Raw genomic sequence first — 27,793 nt, forward strand, 5'->3', positions numbered from 1 at the left:
AAATTCTTTATTTTGTTTAACGATGATTGTCGGAAATTTGAAACGTGTTCATGAGACTGTTACATCTACATCATTATAATGCCCATCGTTTAAAGAAACTCTTAGTGTGGTTCATTATGTTCGTGTGCCACTGAACAATTTGCAAGAGAAATACAACACTTAAAGATTCAAAGCAATATTTAGAGTCAATGCATAATTTCATTTTTAACTGCTCAGAATTGATATAATGCACAAAGAGTGTAATTTTCTGGTAAGCCTCTATCAGTGAATTTGAAATTTCCTCTTCAATCATGATGATAATAAAACATACCATTCTCCATTTTCTTGTCATTTATTGTATTTAGGCAATACTGTCTGTTTCATCTTATAATTCTCAAGATCCGTTGCCATGTTCAAATTCCTATGCACTCTTCACAATCTTCAGACTTTAATTTTGTACATTTGATTTATTTTCGCCTAACAAAAACAGAGAATACAATTCTCAATGAACAATGTCAATTTTCTACATTATTTTCACATTAACAAACAATTAAGATCAATTTCATGTTAGTCATGACAGTCTTGTGTTACATTTCAAATTCTTGGTGTTTGCATGCTAAACTCTGATAAGTAATGTGATTTATCACCTTGACAAACTCGTTGATTATCAGAAATATATATGCATCTATATTTTCCAGGTTTGCTACTTGGATGCGTAGACAATTATTTGTTTTTCGAATCCAAAGTATGTTTCAGGAATGGTTTTGATCGCCACATCAATGCATAAAACGGAAACGTCCAGTTGTTCTAATGCATCTGATTGCAAAATACTTTATCCTCTTCAGGGATTGTCATGTTCAGCTTCATTGCTGTATACAGTCTGATGCTTGTTCCAGATCAATTGCTCGGCTGCCGACTATTAAACATTCAACATCAATAATGCAAGAGCCATGGAAACCATTTCATTGCTAGTGCTTGCGTCAAACCCAAGGAATCTTTTAGCTAGCATCATAGCATGCCTAGGTTTTATGAACCTGAATTCTTTACTTTTTCGTACACTGTGACTTGTTTAAAATATCACTCATGTCTCAAAGACTCTCAAAGACGCTACAAGCCATCCATATTGCAGACTGTCGGTGTTTGCAGTTCTGTTCCTCACGATCGCAGATCCACTATCTACGATCCAGGCGAGAGTCTTCCAAAGGTTTGCAGTTCTCTCTGATGATGGTGAACTTGACCTACACCTCAGTGGCATCTGGTCCATTCTCGTGTCGATTTAACAATTCTGCCTTTGTCAAGTCCTTATGAAATTGCTTCACCATCCTAGCTAGCACCTTGAAAGCATCATGCAGTCCTACTCCAGTGTTTCCTTGTGTTGGTTGTACATACCAGGGGTGGTTTGGGGAAAGTCGTTTTAAGTCCATTATATCGGTTATCTCTGATGCTGTTAAAGAACCTGGTGTCATGGGAATGGTTGAAGAGAGATGGAGACCGATGGGACAATGAAAAAAAACAGAGAATATATGAATTATATTAGACAAGCCATAGAATAACTTTCAATGCAAAACACACACACATTTCATTACATCCAGAGGAATACATGACATCTGATCTACATTCTCACGACACTATATTTAAATAATAGTCACATTCGATGAAATTTTACTTCTGTTGAGAATGTTATTCACTGATCTGTTATTAACACAAAAGTCTGATGTTAAATTTTAAAAATCATTTTACCTTTATCACCTGTTTTCTCATTCTTTCTTTCTTTTCTTTTTTTTTTTGGGGGGGGGGTGGTTCGTTTTTGTATAGGGCCTGCAACTGGTGGTAGAATATGGGTGCTATTATAACACACGTGTCATTTTGGGAACTTTAAAATTAATTAAGACAAATAATATTTGTTAAGAGGAAGAGTTTGTGAAACAGTTAAACCTTAGTGCCGTTTCAGAGGTATCAGAAGTTAAGTGATTACCTGGGAGATCTTGTTTGTTTGCTAGAACAAGCACTGGGATACCTGGTGTCATGTATGGATTTGTTAGCGCCCTTAAAAGCTCATCTCTCGCTTCCCATAATCTCGCTTTATCTGCACTGTCCACCACAAATATCAGACCTATGTATGAAGGAAAAGAAAAATAGGTAAAAAAAGAGACATAATTGGAATAATGTAGATTCAAAGAATGATTTGCTGCATTTCCATTCGTATAAACTATTACGCATTTTTTTCAAAATTTTGGTTACCATAATAAATAGACGTTTCAACTGTTGAAAAAAAAACATATATAGATGAAAGTGAGATCCTTGTCTGCTACTTTTTTGTTGTCCAAAAACAGTTCTCAATGGTATCTAAATAGTTATTAATTCTCTTTAATGTTCATACCATATCGAGCTGCATGCTGATTAAAGATGTAGGAGATGATTTTTCTTTAATCTCTCAAAATCTGGGTCTCTAAATTACTTTTAATGAAAGTAGGCTTATAGAAAAGCTGCAATGAGTTGCTTCACAAGTGTGATGAGCAAATTCACCGAAAGGGAAAAACGTAATTATCAGCATTTATTTGGATCGTGAGAATGAGAGGTCTGTATCAATATTTCAGATCCATCTTTGTCAGATTGTGGGTGATTCTCTGAAAAATTAACACAAATATAGACGTTTTGAGGAACGGGGTTAACACTGATAGCAATCGACCGCAATATGTGTCTTTTCATCAAAGTAAAAATAGGCCCAATTTACATCAACCATGCACCAACTGATCAAAGCAAAAAACATCTGACCGAACGCAAACTCTACTGGTGTGCACAATTTCTTTCCATTGTAAAGGGTGATTGTTTGTTCGGGTACATGGTTTTCAAAAGATGTATTTTACGATCCTAAATAAGAGGCATCGAAAACAAAATTTTTGAAACTTGATGAGTTACCGTTCATTACCTCTCAACAAAAGAGTTTATAATGAATAGAGCTACAAAACACACAATATTCCTAGGAGAAACAAAGAAACCACATCCGCTCTTCTACCCGTTAATTTTAATATATAGTCGATTTCCAATCGGTATCAGCAATTGATTCCATTTTTAGAAGGGGGCATGAACTAAGGTATATATCAAAATCTTTAGAATAAAAGTCGAATCCTTTCTCTTAACCCAGATCCTTATTTCAGATGGTCCATTAAATCCATTGTGATTACTGGAACAATCATATCAATTGTAACACATGCTAATTATAATAAATCAGACGAATTGATCATCAGTAGAATTATATTTTAAAGAATCCATTTACATGTAATGTACCAAATCTAATAATCATTGTGTCTATTTTCACTACATTGAACAACATTTCGACCTCTTTAAAAGGATGACATCCCATGATAAGTATGTAGCCCCGATTGAGCCCCCAATGGGTAAGAAATGTTCGTTTCCATCACAATAGATTGCTCATGATGGCCCAACACAGCAGGTTGACTTGGCCCTTATCAAGGTCATGTAAAGGACATTGTTGGAGCAGCCTCTCCCCATCAATATCAGACATCTTCTGTTTTTCACAAACCCCTTTTATTATTTTCAATTATGTTTCAAAGCTGACAAGTCAGACACTGTTGTGAACATTATCTGTGGTTTATCACGAAAACACTTTTACATGTACCATTATAGAGGTCTATAAAAACGGTAAGTATAAATTTATCAGCTATTAATCATGCAAGGCTTATCTAGGCCCAATGAGTAAATGTCATATTTGTAAACCATTTTGATTCCTTAATAATGTTGATTCTTCAAGTGTTTCCATCAATGTTCCCCCCCCCCCCCTCCCTTGCGGACCCCAAGCAACGTACTTGCATTATCTTCTGGTTACAACAGTAGACGTGCTTGGGGCTTGGGTTTTGATCATTTACTTGCAACTATGAAAAACCACAAATAAACGAATTAGAAATATTTATAATTTGGAATTGAATGTGAGCCTTTCGAAACGTAATGTTTCAGAGTGTCAGTAAAAGTTTGATTTTGACAGATGAATCATACCACGATTATAGGTATAATTACTGAATGACTAAGCACAATGCTATAAATGTCACACCCAAAATGAACCCCTTTAACATGTTTAAGGGATGGCTAAACTGTCTGAACTTGACGTTTGAATCCAGGCAACTTATTTTCTTATTCTGATCATGGAGGAAAGTCATGATTTACATTTCGATTCCTTATTTCATTAATAAGTACTGTGGCATGTATCATAACCGAAGAAATTCTGGTCTTTAGACCCCCCCCCCCTCCCCGAAAAAAGAGATAGACTCATTACAAGAAAATACGCCTTTCTTTACCATGTCCATATTACCATAAAATGATGATTATTTCTATAAATAATGTTATTCTCATGATTTAGCCCCCCCCCCTCCCTATCAGATCAGAGGTGGTAATCAAACACAATCATATTTTTCTTTGGAGCACAAAGGAGGCACAAAATAATGTGACAACAATGCGCAATATTGGATTTTATTTTTATTTTCTTATGGGAATATTAAATGAAGCAGTGAATTCTCACTAACAATTCCCTTAATAATGTAACAACTCCTAAAACAGACCCCCACGTACTGAATCTCAGAAGATACAAAAAAGATTTGTCGTGCTGATTCTCCGTGTCCTGTCAGAGCAGGGAAGATGGTGGTTAATAGATCACAACGACGACAAAGCTCACAGTTGGAATTTTCAGGGAAAAATAAATATATTCCGAGAGGAATGGATGTCGAGTAACTACTGGAAGTGATCTCCTGCGACCCTTTCTGTGTTATGATCTGAATATTCTTCAGGGGATGAGAGAATACTGATATTCAACTTGACATCTGACCTGAAGAATTCACATCCAGCGGGATGCATCATAATATCGGCCAGAAACTTTCATTTCCCATTAGATGGAATTCCATTCAAGAAATGTCTTTTTCAGATGGAAATTGAGGCCAATAACCCTCGAGAAATATGAAAGTAAAGAAGTAGGTACGAGGTATCGAAATACTAGTATATTGACTATAAGCATGATAAGAGGATTATTGTGAAAGCTCAAATCAATAGACCCCAATGGGGCCCCCGGAATGGGGCACCTAAATCAGGACCCCAATATCCATGTCTCTGCCCTGTTTATCACTGTGGAACAATGTTGTGCACTCCCATGATTCACAATCAAGGATGTCTTTACTGAACATGGAGTCCACCCCACCCTCCAGAGCATCTCGCCTTTAAAAAAATATCTAATGTAAAGTTGACAGCTGAGTCTGAAACTAATTAATCAGTGTCTATACGTGTCAGACGCTGACATCAAATTCATCACACCCATAACAAACACGCATTGGCTGCAGTGACCCTTGTACAGAATTTATCAGATTTTTTTCAACTAATAAACGTCTAAGAATAGATAGAACACCTCTACAAAAAGCAAATCGGACACTGGTAACTCAGTTTCGATATGAAGTTTCTGAATGAAGGACTGAATAAATTAAATCATATAAGTGACTGTTGTAATATACATGTACATTATCATGAACTTTAATTAAAAGGAAAAAAACTGTTATGACATATAGGCCTGGCACAGTACAGTAAAAACGCTATTAATACAACTTGGTTTACTCTATGAACAGATTATTGAAATTTGAAACAAAATGCTAAAATTCAAATAGCAATGTTCTGTTTCTAAGATTTGTTACAAAAATTTTACATTAAACGCAAGTTCAGTAATATATAATTTATACCTGTTATTTAATTTTGTTGTTACTGTGGATTGAGGAAAGGAAAAGAAAATGATTCGATAACAGATTTTTTCTTTTTATTCAAAGGAATTTTTAGTAACTTGATATTAAATCAAAACTAAATTATAAAAAGACTTGCGATGAAATACATGCACCATGGACTTACCATATTGCTTCTTCACTTGTTTCATTTACCCCATTTTTACTTAAATTTTGTAGGCCTATACTCTGTAAAAAAAAAAATTGGGTAAAATCTTAACCAGCACGAGGGTAATTATGTGTCCTACCAATTTGGAGCAGTATTTTACCCAGTGCTGGAAGCATATTGTCTAAAAAGATTAAAAATAAGCAACAATTGCTTTAGAATGGGCAAAATTTTCATCACGTCTGGATAAATAAAATGCTCAATGTTGGTTGGACACCCTCATGAAGCATTTTTACCCAATATTTTTAAAGTGTATGTCTTTCATGATATCGGCGGGTGCTGGGAATTACACCATCATTCAGATATTCATAGTTCTTCAGTCTCTGATTTTAAATTGCGTTTTATTTTTGGATGTTATGAGAACCTTGGGAATCATGACAATAGCAGAGAACGAGTCTGATATAAAACAGCGCCCAATCAAAATTCTTTCAGATGCAAACATCACGTTGTGATCTCAGACGAGAAATATGTTCACATAAATCATATCAGTAAAGAGGTAGACCGGTTTATGTCAAGGCAATTGCAATATAGTCTGCCGTAATTCTCGTGTTACAACATGACAAAGTACGCTATTACATTTTCGAAATTGAGTTTGCAAATTGAAAAATGCAGAGAAATGATACTGAAATGGTTATCATGCGCAGGGAAAATATAATGACAATAATTTATCCACCAACGAATTATGGACATGACTCGAATGTAAGGCATGTGTTAATGGGTATTTATTTATGTAGCCTATTATCTTAATGTTTATTAGACTTCGAACAACTATACTTATAAACATTTCCATGGCAATTTCTTATTTTTTTACAGAGGCGCATATATTTATATAATATTGACTGGCCTTGAGGGGAACATCAAATATATTGCCAGCAAAAGAATCATATTGGCCCGAGTCTTTAGACGAGGGCAATATGGGTCTTTTAAGGGCAATATATTTGATGTTCCCCGAAAGAACAGCCAGTCAATATTTTTATTATCATCCAAATCAGATATCTAGAGCAAAAATCATGATAATGGGGATATTTCTTTTAAAAATAGAGTTCTATTGTGTCATGTTAATATCGGTCTAGGCTCTGCACTTTACCATTATGACGTACTTGCAAGCGCTCGGATCCAGCGTTGTCTTTATTATGACGTATATTGTTGGTGGGCGGATCCTTATGAAGCGTATCTCTTAAATACGCATCCACAAATTCCCGGATGTGAGACCAGGGAAAATACAAAGGTATATTTTGCTTCGTCTCTGCATGCAAAGTAAATACGCGCACTGAGACCGAGGAAAATACAAACAATATACCTACCCTTCCCGATATTCAGAAAATGTAGGGCAATACGGTTTTGTAAATAACCAGCTCAGATGTCTGATACGGGTGATAATTAGTATTATTGATAGATCCAATCTACGAGCTGCTGGTTTAAACTAAAATCGTAAGATTAAACAAACTTCTCAGCAAGGAAAATTATCAGAAAATATAATGTTGGAACAACAATACAATGATTTATTGAATATTTTCGTTTAGTGGAAATTTGGGAACCCCCCCCCCCTTCCACAAAAAGACACACCAGTGAGCCAAAGGGTTACAAGGGAAAGTAAATGGAAGTCATGTGATATTAAAACTCCAGTATAGTATAAACTTGTCTCGTATTTCACCCACAATCTATTCTACATAGTTCCCACGACCCTCTTTCAAGAGGAAGAGCCATATATTTGAGACACTCTCTTGTTAAGAGTATTTATTTGGACGGGTTTTGCTTTGAATTGGAGTAACGACAAGAATTAGGCTTAAATTGCCCGATTTCTGTGCCAGTTATTAAACTTAAAATAAGAAAAGAGAATGCTGTGATATTTCAACAATCGTATTAGAGGCGAGTGGACCCAATGGTAATAGGTGGGTAAAATACAAAGTGCAAAGATGTTTTGAAAAGAAACCCTTATACTTTCGATCACCACTTAGTCTGTTTGATCTTTCCGAATGTATGTTTGTGAAGGAATGATCACAAGTCCCTATCCTTAATACGTCATTCCAACACCTTTAAAAATACACTATCATCACCACATTGTACAGGCTTCAACACTAGTAATGCCCTATAGCCATAGGGTAACAAATGCCATTACGAAATGTTACGAACACCGTGCGACCAATGTTCATATTATTTAGTAAGATGTTCTATATAGAAGGTCGTACAAAACCAGACAGATCTCTCGTTTTTAAAATTGGTCGATAGGCCTGTCCTGGATTTATTCAGTTCATAATGCGAAGCACCTTCATCGTAAGAAAACATGAACGAACTCCATGGCCAAATGGGCGTCGCTAGAACACATTAACAGCAACTCATCAAGATTATTTTCTTTGGTCGAAAAACAAGTACCCATATATTCTCCCGGGATATTCTCCAAGTTAAAGAAGTTGTTCAAGTTACCATACTCTGACTCTTGTACATGAAACAGGATAAGACCGCACTGGCCTACATAATTCTTAACTCCAATAAAGTAGGGTGATTCTAGGAGGAGATCGTCAGTTGTTATAGACACTCGTATACTATTATTGAAATACTTTGTTGATATATACATGAAAGAGTGATAGATACACGGACATGGCTACGGGACTGGTGGTGCTGTGACAATGCTCAGCACCCCCAGTAACAATGCAATAATCCTCCGTGGACACAGGGCCCTGTATAGATATAATGCCCAAAATGTATGAGGAGCTAACATTTTTAAAATTTACCAAGAAAAACACTAAACATGCTTTAAACTAGCGCGCTGGTAGCCATGGCAACATGTATACGCTCCCCTTTCTTTTATTGGGCATCAACTCGAAACTCAGTTTTTCCCCTAAAATATAGTAGACAGAAAAAAATTAATGAGAATAGGCCTTTTCTCTTTATTTCATATCCTTACCATGTGTTTCACAGAAGTAGTGTTGCCATAAAGCTCGTACTTTTTGTTGTCCACCAACATCCCACACACATAATGTAACATTAGGAACCGGTGTCACTGTCTCGACGTTGAATCCTATTGTTGGTATAGTCGTGACAGCCTCATTAAACTTTACTCGGTATAATATAGTTGTTTTTCCTGGACAAGAGAGAGAGAGAAAAGTATTAAAAATCATTTGTTTAAAAAAATAAAGCAAAATATCTCAAGAGAAATTGTACTTTAAGTGCAATCATCATTAGACTAAAGGGGTGCTTTGACAAGTTGCGGTGCTTTTAGGGCCTATAATAGAAAATGAATACACAGCAAAATGCTCTTGCCCCTAAATAAAATTAAAAACAAAAATTTCTCCTTGGCGGGGAATCGAACCCCGGTCTTCCGCGTGACAGGCGGAGATACTTACCACTATACTACCAAGGAATTACTTGTCAAGATTATTAATCTAGATTACACATGCGTCAAGTAATGGAGGCTAAAGCAAACAGTTTCGTTGGCAAAAATGATTATTATAACACATTATTTACTGCCAAGCTGATGTAAATGTAGGCCTATATTTTCCGGTGTGAAGATAAGGAAGAATATAGGCCTAGCGTGTATCACCTAGGAACTTTCCTCATCCAATGAAACCAAAAGATGGTTTGCTTTAGAACTTCCATTAAATAACACACAGTTTACATAACATACAGAGTTAAGCAATTCCTTGGTAGTATAGTGGTAAGTATCTCCGCCTGTCACGCGGAAGACCGGGGTTCGATTCCCCGCCAAGGAGTCTTCGTTTTTATGCCAGAACATTATATAAATGAACAATGTTGATCACTCTTATTTACCCATATCTAATATTAATATGTTGACTATTATAATTTGCCTAACGAGAATAACGACAACAAAGGCTTGGCCTAAACAAAACGAAAGACAAAATTTATACCAGAAATAACGCACAAAGAAAAAAGTAAACGTATAGTGCAAAAGAAATTCCCCATGAATGTTATACGATCTTTATCTTCACAAATGTAATATTACGACGCTCTTTTTATTAGGAGGCTGCACTTTTACGGCAAAATAGATTTGGAACCTGCTTCATTGTTATAGGGTCCATTTGGATTACGAATGTATTAGTAATGTTCAAAGGAAAATAATTCAATTTTTTAAGTGGATGTAATATAGCGGGATAAGAAAACAACAAGCAGAGGAGTTTTCTCACTTTTTTTTGCACATCAACAAGCAATAATTGCTTGGTACTGTACTATAGCATGTATAGTTGTATCTCCGCCTGTCAAGCGGAAGACCGGGCTTCGATTCCTCGCCAACGAGACACTGTTTTTTTTTTTCAAAATGTTAATTTAATTTATAAACTAGAAGTTCTTTATCTTTGTATGAAACGAATTTAAACTCAGAGTAACAACTTTGATCACTTGTATTTCGTCATTCTAATTTCGTTTCTTCCTCACGAAAGTGTGTCAGCCTGCATGCTTAATGTTTGGACAGTTCTTAATCAGGGTCGATTTAGAGCGATTTATCTGCGTTATTGAAGGAAGTGGGTCTTGTCTATATACCATTAATCATAGATTTCATGATAATTATCAACCTGTAAGCAATTTGAAAGCCTTATACAGCTTTAGTTAAGTTTACTTAATTTGATTTCAGGTATTATTTCACTCTTACAAAGGTGTGTATACTGTTATATCACTTTCCATTGACTGATTCTTTATTTTATTTTATTTTTTCATTTTATTATAAGCATGATAAGATTGAAAGTTTATTCTTCTCTTGGTAATGTGAACACTCTTAAAAATTAGTTGAATCGATATGAGAAAGTATTATGCAGCATTAAAAATCAAATTTATGCAGATATGAATTTGAAATTTTCATCCCATTCCATTCCTGCACTGGATTTATTTTTTTTCTGCAGCTTTCATGCATTGCTATCTCTGGCAAACCTCTCCCGAGCTTTTTAAAATGGATAATGCATAACGTTTGGTCATAATGTGGCATCCGTCAACAGCCTTAGATATTCCCCAAGCCAACGGATTTGGCATTCTAGATCTGAAGAATTAGCACGAGACTAAACTGATCACTATGAAACTAAATTTATAACGATTTTTTTACTATAATATTATCAAATAATCTTTAGCTAGTGTGAAGTCTGTTTAACCAATAACGGTTTGCTGTGATTCAGCGGTATGTTTTTACTCTATCGACATGATATCATTTCATGCAACACCATCGTCTGTTTCTTACATTATCGATTCGTCTTTTTCGCGCCTAAATGGTCTTTACAGACACCTCGATCGTGACTTTGAAAACAGACGGCAGCTTCCGATGACAAGTTCAAAGGTCATATACGTTAAACAGACGCTTGCCGCTACAAAATAAATCCATAAAGCGGGTTTAAGACAGAATAATTGAGCATCTGGATTGACATTCATATTGTTTATTGTGAAATTTAGAATTTTATGAAAGGTATAATATAAGAATAGTTGGTTAAAAAAAATATGTTGGTTATTCATGTATATCGACGGTAAAGTCAGCAAAATTATTTTTTTTAATTGTGAATTAAAAGTCAAGTCCACCCTAGAAAAGGGTTGATTTGAATAGAGAAAAATCAAACTAGAAGCACGACGTTGACAATTTCATCAAAATCGGATGCAAATTAAGAAAGTAATGACAACAAGTTAACAACAATGCATATAGCATTTCCATTTATTTGAAAGCAGGATAAAAGAGCATTGTACATTAAATGCTTTGCTCACGGGGATCGAACCCCGGACTTTATAGTCAGGCGCCTGCATGTGACCACTCGGCCGCGGCACCTCCACGATTGTCGATTGATCCGATCAACCTCATAACCTTTTTTTTGTTTGTTTTGCTTGTCATTTTTTTTCCTACGTCCCCCCTGAAATGTTTGATTAATAACCTTTTTTTTTGCTTGCTTGTCAACAAATTTTGGTGGTCCCCCTCTAAAATTTTTGGCCTCCGCCGCCAATGACGTCAGCTGTATGGAAATCCATCAATTTCATAATTTTTACTACGGGAAATTTGCACAATGTCCTTTGTAAAAAAGCACAGTGAATTTTCAAGAAAAACAATGAATGTATGAATATATTATACATCATACATGTATCTAGAAAACATTTTGAACAAACATTCAGTTTAGATGTTAATGTTAATCGCTGGCTTTGATCGGATCGATCCCAACTTTTATAAGACGGGGCCAAGGATTTACACAATGCACTCTAATTTGTCTTAATTTTCAAATTACACACCCGATTTTGATGACATTTTCAGTGTCATGCTTGTTGATTTTTTCCCTCTTTTAAGTCAAATCAACCCTTTTTTGGGGTAGACTTGTCCTTTAATGAACATATTTGAACATACTTTTCAAAACCCTCATTCCCCATAATTTCTAAAATCATCGACTAAATTTAAATTTCGGTTACTGTATACAGTATATTATTTATACAATTGGTAGTGAAAATGGGGAGGGATACAATGGGAAAGAAGATGGATAGATATAATAAAGCACTCTGAAAAAATATTGGATAAAAATGCTCTATGAGGGTAATTATGTGTCCGACCAACATTGGGTATTTCTTTTGGGCATTTTTATTTATCCAGTTTGATGAAAATTTTATGCTTCCCGTCTTGGGAAAAATACTGCCCCAAATCGGCTGGACACATAATTACCCTCGTGCTGGTTAAAATTAACCCAATATTTTTTACAGTGGAGACAGTACTTGTGGAGAGATACATGATGGATGGATGGATGGATCGATGGTTTTTCCATATGTTACATATCTGTGTCAACAAACATAATGATATTGGAAAGGAAGTAATAGACCATATCTTAACCTTGGTTTATATCATGTAAAGGTCATTACACAGTCATTCGCTATGAAATCTCCTTATTATGTCGTTTACCATGTTCGATGGTGTCGGTTAATATCATTTCAATAACGTATGAACTTGATGAAACCAGTGGTGTAACTACGGGGGGCATGGGGGCACGTGCCCCCCCCCCATCGGCTGACCCCCCAAAAAAAAAAATAAAAAAAAAATAACGGGGAAAAGGAGAAAGGAAGAGAAACGTAATGGGAAAGAAATTATTGTTCATTATAATGTTATATTATAATTATGTTATAATATATTAATGAAACATTTTTTCATAACTTTGTGAAACATATTGCTCGCATTGTCTGTTTAACGAGATATATAATCCTGTTGTACTAAAAATGCCCGTTTTCAAGTCAATACACACCAAATGTATTACCTCGCTCTTCGAGTTATTATTGTTTTATGTCGTGACATATGCTTCTTTTTCATGACTACTTAAGGTTGCCTCATTTTAAGGTCTTAATAATAAAACATTTTCTTCCATGCTTACGTTCGCATTATTGGATTAGTGAGATACGTCTGCTCTCCATGAATTCCAAAAATAAGTCCTTAAAATGTCCCTTTTCCCCCTTTTTTTCTGATCTGGATATCAAAAATTTTCAGCTCGCTCTTTGCACTCGCATCATTTTATTAGAGAAATACGTATGTTTTTAGTGAATTCCTCTTCAGGTCTGAATTTCCTAAATTTTCAGCTCACGCTCGCAATATTTGATTAGTGAGATGCGTAGCATGATCATGATAACAATGACTACAAAAAGTGTTTCGTGTATTTAGATGCAATTCTAACAAAATCAGCAAGCGCTTGGCACTCGCATTAGATGACTATGATGAGATATGTATACTCTTAATGGATTCCTTAAAAATAGTCTTTGCAATATCCTTGTTTTGGGTCAATATATAAAAAATCGCGCTTCACGCTCGCATCAGTGAAATACGTATGGTCTTCGTGAATTCCTAGAAACAAGCCTTCAAATGCCCCTCTTCAGGTCTGAATTTCCTAAATTTTCAGCCGCAATATTTGATTAGTGAGATGCGTATGTTAATTATGATTACAATGACTACAAGTGCTTCATGTTTATATAGGTACTTCTAACAAAATCAGCAAGCGCTTGGCACTCGCATGATATGACTATGGTGAGATTATGTATAATCTTAATGGATTTCTGAAATATAGTCCTTAAAATTTCCCTGTTTGGGGTCAATATATACACTGTAAAAACTGCGGTGTTAAAACTGACACCAATTGGTGTTAATACAGGACCACACCCTGAGGTGTTAAAATTACACCCTAGAGATTAAACATAACACCAACGAGTGTAAATGTAACATCAAAAGGTGTTGTAATAACACTTATAGGTGTAAAACTAACACCACCAATTCAACACTGGTGTAAAATAACTGGTGTGGTCCTCTATGTACACCGGTTAACACTACAGTTTTTGCTGTATATATATTATATAAATATTAGCTCGCGCTTCGCGCTCGCATTGTTTAGAGAGACGGGTACGCATCATGATAGAAATATTGGATTATATTGTCCCTTTTTAGGTCTGAATATCAACAGTTTTCAGCTCGCGCTTCGCGCTCGCATTATTTGATCAGTTAGATACACATCCGTTTAGTATACCTGGCAACCGAGCGCGCTCACTAAGTGACTCAAAATTTGCATTATATTGTGGATTTTCGTTTATCATATTTATCATATTTATCATATATATTCGTATATTGAAATGTATGAATAAATGAACGAAACAAATAAATTCAAATTAAAAGGCAAATTGGGTATTATAAACCTCAGTTTTCATACTGCGTAAATCATGGTCATTATAAAATTTCCCTTGTCATATTTTGTTGGCGAAAGAAAACTTGATTGAATGATCTTATGTAAGATTATAAGCCTAAACGCGTGAGTGCATATATTATTACGAAACCTAACTTCAGTCAAACTTGACCTTTAACTGCTAGGTCAATATTTCTTGAAAATAAATTATACTACAGGCTACCCTAGATCTCATCATCTTATTTTGTGGGGATAGGGTGAAAAACAGTCCCGCGACCTTCCCGTTAATTTTACCGGAATTCCGCCACGCGTATACTTTAAAATGAGATTCCCCGCCCAAAACAGTGAGCTACAAAAAAATAGCTTCGTCATTTGAGTGCAGTAAGATTGAAACGAAACGAAACCATATTCAGTTTGTACTTATTTTTGCGTTCTATTTTTACGAAAAAAAATATTTACTGTCTACAAGGGCACTTAATTCAAAAGAATGGCTGTGCTCAATTATCTTAGGAAATAATGATTACTATTATGAAAATAATGAATGGTGATGTCAAAGAGAATACTTTGATCTGAACACTGATTCCTTGTAAATAAAGTCCTCATAATACGAATGATGTCTGTAAACTTGTGTATCTATTATAAGGTGCATTTTCTAAAAAATGCACCAAATGCATCAAATTTAGACATACAAATGTTTAGTAATTTCTTTGAAATTTTGTGCGTTTATCTATTCAATAAGCTGAAGTTAATCAGTGTGGAAATTGCCGTATGCAACTTATTACAAGTCATGATCAAAATGGGCTGTATGACTCCGAGTATCTCACACTTTCACACAAAGAAGCTCCAACGAGACAATATTTGTTTTTACACAATGTCATAAGCGTGGGTTTATGGAATGCATGGCATCATTGTTAAAGAGAAGTTGAATGAACCTGAATGTATGTAATAATGACATTGAGTTATCCGTTATACCCCGCTCAAAATATTTCATATCAATATCCGGACGTCACTAATTACGTTTCACTCTAGAGGATCAGATTAAGCTCAGTCTTTCAGTAATCGATAATTGGATATAGCCTTTTTTAATCTATTACACTAACACGAGGTAATATTGGCATATATTATGTTGCAAGTTGGCTGAGTGAAAATGGGAAGTGGTTTTGATTTAAGTTTTTATGGTTTTCTGGATAAGATTTCTAGTCTATTTTTTATAATGGCAATGTAATGTATTAATTTTGAGTGAAATATGGCAAACGAGGATGGTTCAAAAGTTGTTTTTTATCACTATGTCCTGATATTCAGATTGGTCTAAATTAAGTTCGCATGGTGTACCCCCCCCCCCCCGGTGCATTAAAATGCAGTGCATGCCGTATACATGATCAGAGGGGGGGGCTTGTCTGCAGAACACATCATTAGTTCGTTAGTCAGTCTGTAGTGGTTCATCCTATACGATTGTCGCTTATAATGCTTATGGTGATAACTTGTTATCCCCTATATTTATTACCTTTTGTCATGACTGTGTATCAGCTCAGGAGCTATCTAGTCAGTTCTACTCTGAAGGTTTGTCATAAATATTGAATAGATCTAAACACAATTATGTATATGCAAGTAAATGTCATAATTTCGAATTATTTTTATTGGGGTTGAAGGGAAATTACCATGAAAATGGTCCTTCCTAATTATGATTTTATCAAATCTCTTTAATGATAATAATAATAGTAATGATGATAATAATAATAATACTAATAATAACAATAACGTCATATTTTACCAAGGGTAGCCATTTCAGTTCTGAAACCTGTTCTCCCAGCGGGCCCTGCTTAACATGATTATCTTATTATTATCCCGGCTTTGGCACGGCTACCTTGATTGGGCGCTCGAGCAATCGAGGAATTGCCCATTCTTGCCCATTCACCTCACCTGGGTTGAGTGCAGCACAATGTGGGTAAATTTCTTGCTGAATAAAAACGTGGTGACTATTCTTGGTGACTACCGACATGATAAACCAACATTAGAACAGAAACACTCATTATTACTTTGCGCATATAACTTTAACATATACGGCATGGTTTAAGATACTCAGCTAGTTGGTCGCGGTCTATCTGAAGAGGAAAAATATGAAAAATAACCGTCGAGAGGAGAATAGTAGGAACTGAGGTGAAAAAAATAGAAAAGCAATATTGTGCCTGTTATCCATCGGGCTTACAGGCAATTTTCATTGGAAACTAAAATGGTGGTGATATTGCAGCCCGAGGTGATATGCTACAGGAGCGGTGTGATTTACCATCGTCACCAGTTCTGTGATATTTATCCGAAACAAAACAGATGAGGTCCTAGTTATTGGCTACCAACGGCTGAAATTGACAATTTGCTTGTGATCAGTGATCTTGCTTATAAAGAAATACAGGCCTGTATACATGATACAGATGCTATAATTATATGTGCATGCGGATATAAGGTTGATTTGCCCATTAAAGAACATCATGTCAATAGGGAATACTAACATACACAGAGTCATGACAGATTTTCCTTTCATTTAAACTTAATTTGTAATGAAAGATGTACCACTTTAGTGTCTGTTTGAAACATTCGGACGATGTCATTGGGTTAATGTTCACATGAATAAACTCCATATAAAATTAAGATCCTATAAGATAATATAATTTACGAATAAGAACATACATCACAGTTTCTTTTTATTCTTTGCGGAATTCAATAAATTTATAGACTGCAGTCAAAGACGTGCTTTATGATAAGAAATTCAAAGAGATATGAGAAAGTGAAAATTACTTTAAAAACCTATTTTATAATCTTAAGATTAATTTATTGATGAATTTGTAGTGCTGGTTATAATAAATCATTGTTCAAACTGATGGTACTTGATACAACTTGTCAGATAGACCGTAAGTGGAAGTATTTAGAAATTGATTAATACTTACTCGTTTCATTTTAAATCGAATGATTATTTATTAATTAATAATCTATACAAACTAAGTGCATAAACATATAGGTGATGAAAAGTGATTCAATTGGTCAGGATAGCCTAGGCTCATCAGGTATTCTTTTGAGAAAAAATCTAAACGGCAATGTTCAACTCCGATCAGTTTATTTACTAGATCTGGATGTATACAGGTTGTTATATTTTTTTACGTGTTTTTTTAATATTAATTTGTGTCGATCCCTAAAAAGCAAAAAAAATCACAATATATTGGCACAAGAATAAATTAATGACCATTAAGTTATGCCAATAATCATAGATTAAGTCTCTTGCTTTCACAAAACGGTGATATACACTGTTAGAAAATTTATCCTTAAACTAAAAGAAGTTCCTGCAGCAGAGTCTCGAGAACACCTGTAATCTTACCAGATTGCGTAATCTTACAGGAAATTGGTATTTGGTGTATGTAATCTTACAAATTTCCTTAAATAAAACACTCTTTTCCCCTTTTTCTAACAGACCTGTTCTGTTAAAATGCAGAAAAATTCCTGTTTCATGAATTTAAAGAATGATTCTGGTATTGCTTTCTGCAAAATCTTCTTTTATTTTTCTGTAAAATCAGGGTTTTTTTAACAGTGTAGACTAAAATTATGATTATTATATTATTTCGATTGATAAGGAGGCAAACAACACTACTCATTATTTTGGGGAGAATTTCACATTTCTTGTCAACAGTAGTGAGTGTGTGACGTCATCAAATCTCTCATTTGCATATGAACGATGTCATGCAGATCTGATAAATGATTTCTGGATAATTGTTGTTATTTACCTCTGATATTGCGAGAAATGTTGAGCATCATGTGGGGATGAAGTCGGCCTTAAAAAGGAAGATAGATATCACTAAATGTTTCCATGGAAAGAAAAGGGAAATATTCAGACGAGATTCATATTTACAGAGTTTAGATCGGCTACAGGGACAATAATACAAGACTCGATAATATGCAACATCCAAGGGTTGACCTGTCAAATATGATTCACTCCGGAAGTAAATTAGTATTGCTCGTCTACCACGGATCTAGTTACGTCAATCCAATGTCAAGTCAATGTTTAGTAATATGCACTGAGCATTGGTAATGCTGTTGCTATAAAAAATGATGAAATTTGTTTTCAAGATATTTGAAACAACCCTATGCCTCCTATATAAATGATTATATTCCACGTTCCCAGTTGCTATACATATCCATGGAATCGTATAATCGATATGTTTTTTTAAGAAGTAGGAACCAGAAAAAATTAGCCAAATATTTTAACACTAGTTACTACAATTCTTTTTTTTTAAATACTCCAACCGATTTAAAAAATGAGTTGAAGCTATTCGAAATATCAAATCTCAATTTGTTAATTGAGTACAAAGTATGATCATCGATCAGAGTTGAGTTCAACATTTTGCAGAAAGAAGAATGCTGTTATGGATGGATGGGCTATGTTCGGCTGTTTTTATATCAATAAAATAGTCCCCCCCTCATTTTCTTGCACATTTTTTGTTGTATCTTTGTAAGAAGGTCAAGTTAAGGTCGCAATAAAATCGTCCCAAATTGAAAGAATATATTGATAAGTCATCAAAGAACAACGGTGAAAAAACAATGTCTGACGATTTTTTGTTTAATTTACTGCATGAAAGGTACTGATTTCCGTGTTTTACAACTTGAAATAATATGAACAGGTTATGAACATAGTGACTATTTTAACTGTTATCGTATTCAAACGGATAAAAATATAGAACATGAAAAAGTCCCATACACCAAAAGTCGAAAGAGAATGAAGCTCTCAGAAGCTGACATTAGTTTCATGAATTTTCTACCAAACGGTAAAGAATGATTCGAGAAATGTTCAAGAATCAAGATTTCAAAAGTCAGTTCATATATTGACAACAGTCCTTGCGCTAGTTTATTATTTTACTATTCTCTATATAGAGATTACAGTAAAATCTAATGTCCAAAAACAGTTTCATTCATTTATAATGACATGCTTTGTGTGAACGTTGTGTCACAAACATTGTGTGAGAGGAATGTCAGCTCAGCCTATAAGAATATAAAAGATGGGTATGTTTTAAAATGTACTTTGTGGGGGTTTATGCTGTTGGCTAGAAGCGCCCAGGCCCCATGTACATGTACATCTAAACATCATCAATTTAGTCTGAAGAAAGAAATCATTGACCGTTGATCATAAAACTTCAAATAAAATAGATAGGGCCTATATTCTTTTACTTTATACATAAAAGATTTTAGATAAATTTGTTTTCATTTTAAGATGTTCTCATGAGTAAAACATTGAAGACGGGTCTTCATATATACATAGCCCCCCCAAAAAAAAAAAAAAAAAAAACACACACACACCTACATACATCTGGCCAGGTTGTATTAGCACACGACATTGACACACGACAACCAACAAACTTTAGGCAATGCTATATACTTGCTGTGAAAAGAAAGTTGAAAACTTGCTCAACATTTCTTGTTCCCTTTTCGAAGTGTTCCCCTCTTTACAACCCTTTAATGTCCCTCTACCCGTCTCCTCCATCACCACAGACTTAATATGACACCATCAACATTAATCCCATACAGGCATTCAAACGTGCAGAAATATTGTGAAATCCGCCACAACTGCTTGTAAAATCTATAAATGGGTAAAATCATGACCCCCACCCCATTCCTAAAACCTCAACAACCACATTGATCTCTGTAGAGAGATTTTGGTTTGCACTGGCTCAGTGAAAAATGACATATGATAATCATGCAATCGAGCCCCCCCCCCCATCCCCTATTTGATTTTGGAACAGTCAACTTTATGGCTTTAGGGAAATGGAAATAAGTTTCTTTATAATACAATTTGAAAAAAAATCATGTTTTGATAAACAATTTTGACACTTTTCTCACACTGTAAGATGCACAGTACACAGACAGTATCAGAGTGTATCCTAAATTATTTGCAGATAGGATGACATTGTCGTTATGAGCTGCAATAATTCGATATATTGATCAACAAATCAATAATATATGTGTGGGGGATGCCCACCTAGCTCTTCTGAGACTTTAGTTTAAAAGGAATGCTGATTTGTTTCCCAAAATAATATTTCTTTAAAACAAAATTTAAACGACATAAACAGAAATTTATGTTTATCTCCTAACTTATACAGTATAGGACCTACTTCCTTTACTGTTGCATTCCATGTTATTCTTCAAAGAATTGACTTATTGTATAGATTTGATTGTCATTCTCATGTCTTGAATCACTATTTTGAATGTCCTGTCAAGAGGAATCGCTGTATTTCAAGCCATTGGATTTTTTATTGTTATTCCCCAGCAACATTTCATTGTATATAATTGCTTTGTATATTTTATGAAATTAATGGGCCTAAATGAATTGGCTGGAAAGATAATAGCCCTTCGTTTATGACCCATATAATATCTTCTTACAGCAGTGATGATCGTGAATTCACAATAATTTCATATTTGCAAAGAAATGTTGTTGCGTTGCTTGTTATTTTATGCAATTCTTCCATACCATATTGCAAAATATGATTTACATGACATCATTATCCGGATCCATGATTTATTTGCGTGGAGTTGATTGTCTATTCGAAAGATGCAGAGAACCATATAACCACAAATTACGATTTAGTCACAAAATCGTATTTGATTTCAACACATTTGCAGAAGGGCGAATGCTTTCTTGAAAAGGTAAGTATAGGCCACGTGCTGTGGTCAGTTATTATTATATTAATAATAGACCCACCCACATTATATTTTGTACCATTGTGTCTATTGTACGGACGACCAGAGGTCGCAATAAATCGTCCCCAAAAATTCAAAAGGATATAATGAAAAGTCAACAAAGGAACAGCGGGGAAAAGAGAATTCAGGTGACATCGAATGAGGACGAAGTTTATAAAACCAAGGGGAAATCATTTTTCATATAAGGTCATGACCTCATATCAGACCATAAAACAGATGTATTCTATTTTTCTTGAAATGCTTCCGGAAGCTTGCCGGGAAACCTGAATGCTTTTGAAACATAGTTCGCTATATAATAACGATATCATAAACTTGTTTACCTTGGAACTTGGCAGTTTTTATAATGACAAAAAATGCAATATGAACAGTAAAATTTAGGTCGTGTAAAGTTTATAGAAAGAGAGTGTTGAAGTAAAAGGATGAAGAGATGGAGGAGGAGGAGATGCAAGTGGAGAGAGAGGGGGAGAGGGGGCGGTGTATGTGTGTGTGTGGGGGTGTGGTGTGTGCGTGTGTGAGGGGGTGTACCATATGTTGTTGTCGGCGAATGGAATTAAAAGAGGGCAGCTGAATATTTAAAAAGAGGGTAGCAGAAGCAGATTCGGCATTATACTTCACTGTGAGGAAGAAAGGAAATAACAACTTAAATTTTAAATCTAAATCCTGTCTTTCTCAGAAGTTAAGAATGCAGAAGAGAATTTCCAAAGATTATACCGTAAGTGAACTGGGGTAAACATCTTTATAAAATGATAGATGCCTCTCAAAATATCTATCAATCTCTTTCTAGGCTTCTCCCCCCCCCCCCCCCCTTTCACATCTATCAAAATTGTGACCAAGAAAACAATTTGACCCGTCATTTAAAGTCGCTGACCCGTCATATAGTCACTTTTAACTGTGTGCACATACACACACGTTTTTTTTTTTACTTCGAAGGCAAATCGATGTCGAAATTAAAATATCAATGATTTCTCACATTTCATAAAATAAAAATGAAAAATACAAATGGTGAACGTCATTTTCATCAAAAATGGTTTGACGATGGGAGAGGATTCTACCTAATCGATAACAAAATGTTAGAAATATTAGCAATATAACGATGCTCTAGACCAATGAGATTCAAAATCAGTAGATTAGGCCCGTAGCTATAGGCTGATCGAGTTCTACACGATATCAAAAACTTTTCTCTGGGTCAGCCTGCGATGGTTTTTAAGTTGTAAATATGGCTTACAGATGTTTGTAAAGTATGTATTAATCTTCAACATCAACATGGGGTAATGAGGTCCTTTTCTTTCTTCCAGCTAAGATATACCCTGATGTGGTCACCGGTGTAAACCGTATAATGAGTCGCCACTCCACGCTGAGTGCACGGAAGGTGATCAGTTGACATAGCCTTAATAAAGGTTCAGTTTGAACTTTGAAGTATTTACTTTTTGACTTTGCCTCAGGAAATTTGAAATAGATTTACAAAACTCTAAATATTCAGCACTGTCAGGAATGGCATATTATGGCATGCATACATTTCTTATGGTACCGATAAAATTGCATTTCCATAACCTTAACACGGATAAATAGCCCTGTATAGATCGAGTTTTATACAACGTTAGTAATTAACCTACCGAATATTATGCTCGTCAAACATGATGATGTAAATTGATTAAGATGATATAATGCTAGTTATCTCCTTTCGTCTACTTGTGTCCACATTGTATTCTTTCTTTTTAAATTACTTTTTTTAAATTTCAAGTTTAAGCTCAATGGGCTGTCTATCCGCTAATCCATTGAAATATGTAAATCGAAAATTTATGAAAAGAAAGTGTATTTCAAATTCTATTCAGGTGACATAAATAAACACAAAGTATGTTGAGTAAATCTATTACACAACACCAGCAGTCCAGCTTATTTCTGAATGGATCTACATCTGATTTCATGCTCATAATTCTAAGGATGTATTCTTGGTTAATCGGACTTCCGTTCATATCTAACGACCTATATGAACCCAAATGAACTTTTCAGAGACCTCGCGGATACGACGATTCACTGCTATGAGGGGCTTACAGACGATGATGGTGCTCTACATGGCGAAATTAGCCAGTGCTTTAAAATTCTGGAAAAACAACATTATTAACCTAGTACTTTTTGTAGCATTATTTAAAATACAAGAACATGAAAAGGAATCAATAAATTAATAATATGCCTTCTTATTAAAATATATATCATTATCTCTGTAAATTACATCTTTAAACATTGAAGAACACGAATTATCTAAATGAAAAAACGAGGTGATTTGGGTGCAGAATACCAAGTATTTGGTTCTGATTTTGACTCACTCTTATCAATGTCATATTTTCAGACATGGTAGCGTCTATCCATCCTGTAATCGTACTTTGTTCGTGGAAATATGAAATGGGCAGAATATTATTTCAATGGTTTCTGTTATCCTCAAGTTGGATGACAGCTACAGGTCAATGAAAAGTGAGGAAATGTAAAAGAAAATTAAATTTCCTGTATATCTTGGAAATGTAAAAACCATAACAGGAACAAAATTGGCAGAAGTTATGCTTTTTATTTTGTTTTCTGGTTTTCTTCATGAACATTGGCGATGTGATTGATATTCCATGTAGAAAACTATGATGTAAAGTAGATTTTGTCTTTGCATTTTATCAATAGGTATGATATTGAAATAGATACTCGATAATTATTTTAGTATTCAAATAGCAGAACATTTGAGTGAAATTGTGTTATGCTATTTTAAAATTTCTCCCATAAAACATTCAGTCCCTTTTGTCTTCTTTGACTGGCCATTGTAAATTCAATTAAGAACAAGGGTTGGGAGTGTTTATAATCATGGATCCGACTATCAAATTCAATATTTTAGTATAACTATAGCCAGGATCGTTATGATTTATGGATGAAGTCGCTATGGGCTCAGCGACAAAGCAATACACCCAAATATTTCCCTTTAACTTGAATCGATTACATAACCACTGCCAGAGGTTTGAACTCGGGCTCATATTAATGAGTCATTAAAGTCATCACTATAAGGACATCTATCAACATAGATTCATGACGTGAAGTTTGGATAAGCTTTTATTTCCTCAAGTCCCGCCAATGTAGTAAGTCCACTATAAGCGGGTCCTCATCAACGAAGTATATATAGTGGCCCTATTCTAAAAAGCAAATTTAATGATGCTTGGAAGTGAGGTTGACCATACCAAAAAAAACTAAGAAAATCGGGGTTGATTATAACAAATATTGACAACTTTTCCAGCTCAGTAGATTACCGCTCAGATCAGTAACAGATCTCTTCCAACCCACCCCCCCCCACCCCGACTGTAATAGTCTCAGGAACTTTTTTGTCAAAGTTTGATAATATTTCCCGGTATAAATTCACACAGATATATTTTACAAAACCCTCGGTTCCTTCGCTATGCTTATGTGCCTGATTCTTTTTTTTTCATACATAGGTCAGTTTCTGGTTGATGAAATATAGGCCTACTTTCGCTTACATATAAGAGGCCCTATATATACCCGACGTTTCTTTTTCCACAGTTCGTCTATGGGATTGTTATTGAGATAAGTCTGAGAAAATCCGTTAAACATCTCATTACAGGATTACACATAATCATGATACAACGCCGCAATGAACAGGCAAGATTATGATTAAGTATTTATCTAGGCCTATATTATGCCAAGCCTTCTCGGTGGCTATAAAAATCAGAATGAAGATTGAAAAAATATATAAAAATTCAAGGTAAAAATGATACTCAAACGAGTAAACGAGTCAACATCATTTATCATTGCACATCCTTTGATATACACGTGTATTGTAAGAACAAACTTGTTCTTAGACATGCCTGAGAAATGTTGATGAATACCAACAGAGCAAACATCATTCTTCCACTCCTGAACAAAGGTACCTCCACTTTTTTTGACAAGCACTTGAAGGACTTCTTCCCACAAAAGGCTTAATAAATACAAATCCTCTTTTCAGATTCACAGACTTTCTAAAGGATAAGTAAATGGTTAAAATCACCGGAGTATGATGAGCGACGAAAAGGAATAAAGGATATCGAATCGTTGGTTTCAGACATTTAAGGACATATACTTTTACATAATATTTTACATTGAAACAACATGTTTTTCCCAGCTGACACAAGTGTGACTCTTGGTCATATGGCTTTAACATTGTTAATCCTATAGCTGTTGTATCTATCAGTTTTGCAAAACTATAAACCATGAAATAATGTTGTTGTGTCAATCGATGGACTGAGGTTAAAGTAAGACTGCAAATTAGACATGACTGTCAGCAAAACAATCATTGTTTTGACTGAAAACTTTGTTAAACATGTAAGCACTTCTGTGTCTCTTCTGTGTTAATTTTGTCAACATCGAGGGAAGAGTATCCAATCGGAAACTTTTAAACTTGGGAGTAGGCTACCTTCATCATGTTCATATACACTTTAGGCAACTTTGCAGAGGTATTTAGACTGTAATAGTGAAATAAAGAAGACCACAATAGTCGAATGCAGGCTCTGCAAGAAAGAAGCAGAAGATGTTGTCCACTTTATATCATCATGTGTTCACCTAGACACTCACAGACAAGATTTCTGCAATAAGCTGAGAAGCAAACGCCTGCCAGATGAAATCTATACTCTCTCTATGATACAACCAAAGGAGATGCATTCACAACAGCGGTGTAACCCCCATGCTCTCTTTACGTCCCCTCCCAACAAAATGATGTGCTTATTTTGCTTACATTGACTTTCCTTTATAAACTTCATATTAGCCGTATTACATCTCTCTCCTCTCTGTAATTATTAACGACTGATGGACATTCTTTGTCGAGCACCTTGCTGTTAATCTCCGATATAAGCGGAGGAAGAAGAAGAAGAGGAGGAAGAAGAAGTGAAACATAGAAACAATGTACAGTTACAGTGATTTACATGAAACCAAAAATAAAAACTCTAACATCTTTTGCACATTAATTTTCAAGGGCAAAAGCACAAATCATCAAACCGTATTCATATAATATATTTGTTCTCTCTCCATATCAATATAATAATCTAAAGTCACAGTGCTTACCAGCTGCATCTAGACCCAGCATTAATATCCTTGATTCTCTGTCACCGTTGATTGGGAATCTACAGTCTACACTCAAAATATCCGATAATTTTCCCATGACATGCCCCATGATGAAGATAGAATGTTTGTCTGCCGATTTGGAAGAGAAGAACTGCTGAATGGCGTGGACTACGACGAGACACCCTCTAGGATAGAGGGTTTAGTGTTTACCTCTGGGTTACCCCTACATCCACCAACGGTGTAGCTGGAAACCCCCTGATCTTTCAAGGGCCAGTGATATCCCTTCTCCTTCTATTTCCTTCCACACATCAACGTAATGGTGCAGCTTTCCTGGGATTCAAAAGTTGGCAACTTGGAGTTAAGGGCCTAACGGAACAGGTTCATTATTGTCAGGGTTGTATTTTCGACTGACGTATCCCTTAGAACAGTACTGCTCACAGACGATTCGAGAAAAATAACGGATTATTCAAAGCTTCTACTGAGTAAAAGAATTGTATACCACTCATTGAAAACGAATAATTAACTGATTAAGATATTGTGGCAACAAAGAGTATTTCGGGCGTACATTAAAGCCGACAATCCAAAAGGTGTACTGGATTAAAAAATAATACTCATAGATGTTGCTAGAATTCAAAACACGAAATGCGATGCAGCCAGTCATGCCAGTGGTGACCATTTGTCGGTTACTTTTAACACTTTGAAAGATTTTGAGTAGGAGTAGTCGCGAGCAATGTATAACCTGTATCACGGTTGGGTTACACTTTGAGGTTAACAGGCTATGAGTAATCGCGCTCTTGTTTTCCTCAACAGACGATCATTATCATCGGGTATTTATTAGGTTCAACCAGCTTCACAAAACCTTCTAACATGACTATTGAAAACGATATATAATAGCTAGACTATAAGTATCATTGCTTCTCAGATCGGGGAGTGCAATTTAAGGGAATTGACAATCAACGTCGTAAAGCGAAGATTGTTGAAATTTAACTTTTTAGAGCGTGCGCAACCGGCGTGCATGCATTATTGTGTGACCAATCACAGGGACGTTTATACTGTAGCTGTAAGTGCGTTAACATTGATGCCGGGCATTAATGTCGCATCTCTTCTACACCAAACGTGGATAAAACCCCCCGGGGGGGGGGCACTCATTATATAATGCATATTAGGTATGTGCCGCGGAGGGGACCCCCATTTTTACACTCAAATTTCCATTCCAAGGCATAGCATTTTTGTCTTAATGAGAAAAAGAACAAAAAAAGCCGCTCCAAAGTATAGCACGGGATGAAACCTTTCCTGAATGTTGGGTCCAGGTTGTAATGCATGATAATTTTCGAAAGATTATTTTCAGATGAATATTGGTTGCATTTTAGCAATTTATCTCAATTCCACTTTGGGTCGTGAATATTTGACGATGCCAAAAAAAGCAATCTAACAGACATCAAAACCATTTTGCATAA

At 35.2% G+C, this 27,793-nt stretch overlaps 1 protein-coding gene and 2 non-coding genes across 3 annotated transcripts; 1 reads left to right on the forward strand and 2 right to left on the reverse strand.

Moving 5' to 3' along the window:
* LOC121419336 (ADP-ribosylation factor 1-like 2) lies at positions 1 to 27,001 on the reverse strand. Its single transcript, XM_041613757.1, has 4 exons — positions 26,337 to 27,001; positions 8,819 to 8,995; positions 1,955 to 2,092; positions 1 to 1,435 (listed from the first exon to the last, which is right to left on the reverse strand). The coding sequence occupies exons 1-4, from the start codon at positions 26,443 to 26,445 to the stop codon at positions 1,218 to 1,220; spliced, it is 642 nt and encodes a 213-aa protein (XP_041469691.1). The 5' UTR covers positions 26,446 to 27,001; the 3' UTR covers positions 1 to 1,217.
* TRNAD-GUC lies at positions 9,203 to 9,274 on the reverse strand. The gene has a single exon. It is a non-coding gene; the product is annotated as a tRNA-Asp (tRNA).
* Positions 9,552 to 9,623, forward strand: TRNAD-GUC. Its single transcript has one exon. It is a non-coding gene; the product is annotated as a tRNA-Asp (tRNA).
* Positions 27,002 to 27,793: the final 792 nt, after the last annotated feature.

This window comes from Lytechinus variegatus, chromosome 7 (assembly GCF_018143015.1).
Source record: "Lytechinus variegatus isolate NC3 chromosome 7, Lvar_3.0, whole genome shotgun sequence".
Lineage (NCBI taxonomy): Eukaryota > Metazoa > Echinodermata > Echinoidea > Temnopleuroida > Toxopneustidae > Lytechinus > Lytechinus variegatus.